Source organism: Rhincodon typus, chromosome 6, assembly GCF_021869965.1.
Source record: "Rhincodon typus isolate 14 chromosome 6, sRhiTyp1.1, whole genome shotgun sequence".
NCBI lineage: Eukaryota > Metazoa > Chordata > Chondrichthyes > Orectolobiformes > Rhincodontidae > Rhincodon > Rhincodon typus.
Genome location: NC_063337.1, coordinates 23,692,470 through 23,698,982, shown reverse-complemented (window position 1 = coordinate 23,698,982; position 6,513 = coordinate 23,692,470). Strand labels below are relative to the sequence as shown.

Here is a 6,513-nt window from a genome sequence, read left to right as displayed (position 1 = left end):
CCTTCCCTCCAGCGTAACATCTGAAATGGAGATGACCACACAACGTCCAACATGATTTGTGATTCCTCAGATACTGAAGCACTCTATGTACATTTTCAAAAAAACTTGCGTGGGAAGTAACATTCACACTAGACAATTGCCATCATAACAAGATAGATTCTAACCATCTCCCTTTGAAACCCAATCAAATTACCACTGCTGAACTCCACCAGTATTAACAACCTGGGGATTATCAGTGAACAGAAACTGAACCGGACCAGCCACATAGATAGTGTCTACAAGAGGCTAGGATTTCTACAGTAATGCATGTCCTGTCTTCCCAATGCCTGTGGATCTGTTACAAGCTACAAGTCAAAGCATGATTGAACACCCTCTCCTGGCCTGGCTCGATGTAGCTCCAACAACACTCAAGAAGCACCAGGTCATCCAGGATAAATTACCCAGCTAGATTGCACCCCATCCACCACCCTCAAAATTCAGTCCCTTCACCACTGATGCAGAGTGGCATCACTGTGTACCCACTACAATACCAACTTCATTAACTCACCAAAGCTTCTCCAACAGTTCCTTAGGTTTTCTTTGGACCAAAAAAATGTTGAAGTGGGGGATCTGGCTGGGTGTGTGTGTATATGTGGTGGACAGGGTGGATAGAAAGCAGCTGATAGAAAGAACAGCCAATATAGAATGGTCTTAATTTTAAGAAGGGAAGGAAGTTTAGAGAGGTTTTAAGAAAGTTCTCACCCAGAGAGTGGTGGGAATCTGGAATGCACAAGCTGGGAGGGTGGTAAAGGCAAGAAATTTGCAACTTCAAAAAGTAAATGGACGAACACTTAATGTCATAACATTCAAGGTTACATATCAAGTACAGAAAGGTGGGATTAGTGTGGATAAGTTCATGCAGACTTCCTGGGCCTCTGCTGTGGTGCATAACTGTATGATAGTAGATACCAAATCTGAAACCTCTATCATCTAGAAGGACAAGGGTTGAAGGTGCCCTGCAACCTGCAAGTTCCCCTCCAAGTCACACACTTTCGGACATAGAATTATAATTGCCATTCATTCATTGTTGCTGGATCAAAACCTTAGATGCCCTCCCAAACAGCACTGTGGGGTGTTCCTAAACCCCAAGGATTTGAAGTGGTTTAAGTGGCCAGCTATTCAAGAGAAATTAGGGATTGGCAAAAACACTTGCAGAAGCCAATATCCCATGAACAGTTTAAAAAAAATTGCTTGTGAATGTTACCAAAAATGAAGGTACACCTTTTGTTTTGCCATATAGTTGTTCAGCTGTGTTTGTGCTTTACCCTGATTTAGATCATTAACTCAACTCAGAAATGAAATCAATGGCACAGTTACCATGATAGTCACTGCAAAGAGATACACGTTTAAATTTTATTCAAAATTTTCAAGATTTATTTATGACTTATTTTATTTACCATAGTTATTAATTCGTTTATTTTAATCCATGAACATAAACAGGGCTGGGGAAAGAATGAGGGAAAACAAAAGTTTGTGTTGAGTGATGTAGCAATAATGTACATCCCAGTGAAAAATGATGCATAGCCATTTCATATACAACCACTGTTCTGTTATAATTAGCAAAGGCAGAAACTCCATTCCTACCAATCAAGCAACATGTACAAAAATTTATAACATCTAATCCCAATGGTCGCTTGATGAAAACGTACAAGAAATTCAACATTTTCCCCACTGCTGACAGGGTAGATCTGTGATTGAGAATCTGATTCCAATTTTAGCAACCAATTAGAATTCTTTAAGAGCTTTACAGACAGTTGATTCTGATAAATTGCCGGTTTGATGAAGCAAGTATTCCCTCTTATTTCTATCTTCTCCACAGAAGAGTAATAAAATCATCAACATACTTCCTTGTTCAGTTGATGTCGCCAGTCATAAAGCAGTTCAGGGCTCGTTAAGAATAGCATTTGCAAAATTGTCTATTTGACTTCTATTTAAAATATAGACCACTAAAAACATATACCACAAAGATGGGTATTGTATTAAAATACTGATTTTCTACGCTTTCCAGATTTCTAATTATATCTAAATACAGAAACTACATGGCAACTTTTACTTTTTATAGAAGGATCAAAACGTTCCTTTTTTGAGTTAATCTTTCCCAGAAGCTCAGTCTCTCCAGTCCTCACAAGCAGCTCAATAATGACTACCTCTATTCCCCCAAAAAGGCAGAATGCCTTCTGGCACATTCAACATAAACATGATTGTGATTAGGGATTTAGTTGTCTAGGAATCTCAGGCATAATAGTACATTCCATCATTTTAAGGGGTTGAGAGTCCAAATGCTATGTTATAAACAGAAGTAAGAGGGAAATAAAATTTCAAATATCTGATACATCTTTTTAAACCTTTTTAAAATTTGATTCTCCATGTTAATGCTAAAAATTCACATATTTCTTGAACATCTTTCACAGCCTCAGGACATCCTAGACTGCTTTTGAGTCGAGTGAGTACTTTGCGAATTGTAATCGTTGTTTTAACATTGGAAACACAGCAGCCAATTTGCACTCAGCAAGGCCTCAGAAAAAACATGGTACTGACAAGATAATCTAATTTAATGATCACAAAACATAGAAGCAGAGGTAGGTCATTCAGCCTATTGAGTCTACTCTGAAATTCATAACTTGCAATAGTTGGGAACAGAACTCGAGCCAACAGCTTAGAAGGCAGTTATGCTCATCAGTTGGTGAGAAAACCAGGATGAACAACTGTGCTCTTAGTCAATGTAGTCCACCCAAGGGCCACAGTTTAACGTCTCATCTGTAACACGACACCACTTACAGTGCAGGATGCCCTCAAAACTGCACTGGAATGATAGCCCAGACTTTGCATGCGAGTCTCCAAAATGGAAGTTCAAATTCCAGCCATCAAACTCAAAGGCATGGAAGTGCAAACAATGAACTTCAGCCAAACTGGAAAAATCAAGTCTACATAAGAATATTGGGAAAAAACAGATCAACCTGTTGTAAGATGGCACCTTTCACAAAAGTATTAAATTTCAGTGGGCTGACCATCCTGACATAAGGATATAAGTTTGGAGTCTTTAAATGGCAGACAAAATCAATTCTGTACAGGAAGACAACTAACTGAGCATAGACATTGAGTAGGAAGGCTTCATTATAAATATTAGTCTAAATGATAGGATGCAGTACTTCTCGCAGAGTGTCAGAAAAATCTCAAATAGACTGGAGAAATAAACAGCATGTGGGGATGTGCTATGTGCCTTCAAAAGGAAGCTAGATGAGTTCCTTCAAATTATAGGAAATTGGCAGGATAGACATAGCAAGCAATATCAGAAGTTGCAGTCTCCTGAAGTTAGTTTACTTTTGGGAATGGGATTTTTCAGACTCTCTTTCCTAAACTGGTTGGAGAAACTTTCTGCCTCTCTCATGGAATAATCTGGAGAAGAGTTGGGTTGATGTTAAATGATGGTTGCACAATACTTTGATGGAACAGAAATGATGGATCATTTGGTCTATTCCTGGTCTTTTCATGTTTTCCATTTATACTTATCATGAGAACTTTTAATCTCTGTTCCCAACAACATATTTAACCATTTTCTTCCAAAACATTTAATTAGAAGCAACACAAATTACTTTTAATCAGTGTTTATGTAGCCATGAATTTGTATGTGGAAGGGGTTTGATAGTGTCACTTGAGGCTTATTCATTTTGAATCAGTTTTTCCTAGCTTTGTGTTATTATCAATTTAAACAGATAACAGCTCCAACAACTACACTCCTTAGCACATAATTGCAGTGTGTCCCAAAATTCAACTAAAGATACAAGTAGACACTAACAACTGCTCACAGATGAGAACTGCTTTTATCATTACAGAACCCAAATGCTTAAACACCTAAAAGTCTCGTTACAAAAATGAACTACTTTTTGAGAAATTGAAAATTATAATTTGTTTTGCTTGTGCAGTATTTTGCTTCTCTTTCGTTCCTTAATACAAATGCCTTCCCTCATAAAAAGACCAATGGAAATAGATTTAACAGATTTTATCTGTGATTACAATTTAAAATAAAGCTGCAAATAAATTTTTTAAAAAAGCTGCCTATATCTCCAAGTTTGGTGGCACACACCAGTGTGAAAGATGCTTGTAGTACAAGGTAATTGTATCAGTTTTTATTTGATAACTAATGTAATTTTCTGGGTAGTGAGCTCCAATCTCTAATGCTTCAGTTAGAAATCCTCTAGGCAAGAACTTCAAAAAAACACAGAATTAACATGCAAATAAGTAGTAGCAAATGCAAATTTCTATTTTATGGATCTAAGGTATCCCTCCCCTCTCTTCCTTTCACTATTCTGTCAATTTTAGACATTCCTCCCCCCACAGTAGAGCACAGTAAATGCTTATCACTGAAATCAATACATCCAAATTGCGACACAAATATCCAGCTTTCCACAATAAATACAATGCATCACAATAAACTGGGAGTGTAAGATGATATCATTTATATAATAGGTTCAAATTTGAGTTCACACTACATATGGCAGCAATGCCCAAGAGAAGCACATACAAATTTCCTGTTGCTACTGTCCACTGAACACCTGGTTGGAAAAATCATGGACTGCATAACCCCAAATTTCCTTTCTGCCAAGCAAGGCGGCTAGACTCCCTGCTGATAGCACAGATTCATAAGATTACCTTGGGTAAGTAGGGTTCAGCAAGGGTGACTTAATATGTGTGAGGGAATCTCATCAGCTACCTATTAGCTTTAAACCCATGTGCCATTAATTAGGATATATCTCAAGTTGCTAATATTAACAAATAAAACATCTTTCAAATATTTTGGCCTACAAAATTGAAGTAGTGAAAAAAAAACTAATAGAAAAAAAACAATTTCCTGAGTCTTGAGGACTGATTGCAAGTTCTCACTGGTAGGAGAAGCGTTACAAGTGAGCATAGAATTGCAAGTTAAATATGCCGGTCTTAATCTATCGTGCATGATGTAATGTTCCTGCTCTAATTGGGTTATCCAGTTTATATAATTTACTGACTGATCCTATTGAAGCCCACCTTAGTTGGCCACAACCACGTTTTGCCTTCGGCTCAAGTAACTCGCTGGCCCATATCCATTTGTCTTTTTGAATGTTGTTTCTAATCATTAGTTAAATATTATAAGAACAATATCAAATCCACAAATTCCTAATCTGGAAAAGCTAGTAAATTCAAATCAGGCACCAAATAATTACAAATTAGAACATGAATCATTGAGATATCATAACTAACTAATTTGGAACCGACCAAAAAATATTTTGTTCTTGCGTTCATTTCATCTTTTAAAATCCATAGCCTGCCAAATTGAAAGTTTAACCCAAATGTTCTCGAGCTACAACCAAATTACATATTGTTTTTAATTGAGCACAGGTTGAACAATGACATTTACGCAGGATTTTGGAGATTCAAAAGATCCTTTGCTGGATCTAAACGTCTCTGACAGAATCTGGGCCATGTTTTATTTCTGTATGTGTTTTCCTTTTTTCTTCCAACACCTCCCAATCCCCAGTGCTTTAGCTTGACTGAAGTACTGTGTAGCACTTCCTTTTCATCTATGTCCTCCCATTCCTTTGATTACGAATATCTGAAACATTTCTCCCACAGCCTTCCAATTGATTCTACCATCTTAGTGGCTTTTTTCTGACCATGCATAACCTTTTCATTACATGTTCTAAAATGTATGACATTGAAAGCAGTGGCAAAATATAATACAACTGATAGGGAAATGCATCAATAAATGAAGTGCAACAAACATTAAACAGATGGAGAAAACCAAAACTGAACAAATCACAGTTAAATCAGGGAAGAGCTCAAAAATGTGAACCTGAAAGAAATGTGAAAACAGTAAAGGCAAAATTGTATTTTGATGATGACTGAGAATTGAAAAAATCTACAAGTATTGTCAGAGATGATTTTGATATAATAAAATTAAAGGAAACTTTGACATAGGTTGCTGTTGGAACCTGAAAAAGGACTTCCATTATCATAACAGCGTCATTGACAAAATGATAATACACTCCCAAGCTAAGAATTCAAAGTTGTGGAGATTTTAGATTACAGATTTTAATTAAATTCCATTAGTGTGTTTTCATCAGGTTTAAATCCAGAAGTAAACCAGTTGTACAATGTGACAAAATAATTCAATTCTATTCAACTCAAATAGTTCAGTCCAGGGCTTTTGCTTAAGCCCTGAACACATGTGAAGTAGACCCTTGACCTCCTTTTCATTATCACTGGTGGTGCTTTTCTATGATATGCTTGTTGTGAAGCCTGAATTCTAATGCACAACATCCTGAAGTCAATAGTGATCCAGTAATTCTGTGATACATCATGGGGTTCCAAGCAAAATACCAAAAAGATTTTCACGTGTGAATTTTCAGTCTTCCGTCAGAAACAAATTCGGGTAAAATCGCAAGCTTTCAACAGAGTCATCACGACACAGGTGGCCAACTTTCTCTGCTAGTAGTAGCC

General features: G+C 36.9%; 1 protein-coding gene across 2 annotated transcripts in view; it reads right to left on the bottom strand.

Annotated features, from left to right (window-relative positions):
* Nucleotides 1-1,390: 1,390 nt before the first annotated feature.
* Nucleotides 1,391-6,513, bottom strand: part of vps36 (vacuolar protein sorting 36 homolog) — a 51,117-nt gene continuing 45,994 nt past the window's right edge. For both annotated transcript variants that reach the window (XM_048597840.1, XM_020523799.2), the window contains one exon: nt 1,391-6,512. In XM_048597840.1, coding sequence (XP_048453797.1) covers nt 6,419-6,512 — 94 coding nt within the window. In that variant the 3' untranslated portion in view covers nt 1,391-6,418. The remainder of the gene's footprint in view (nt 6,513) is intronic.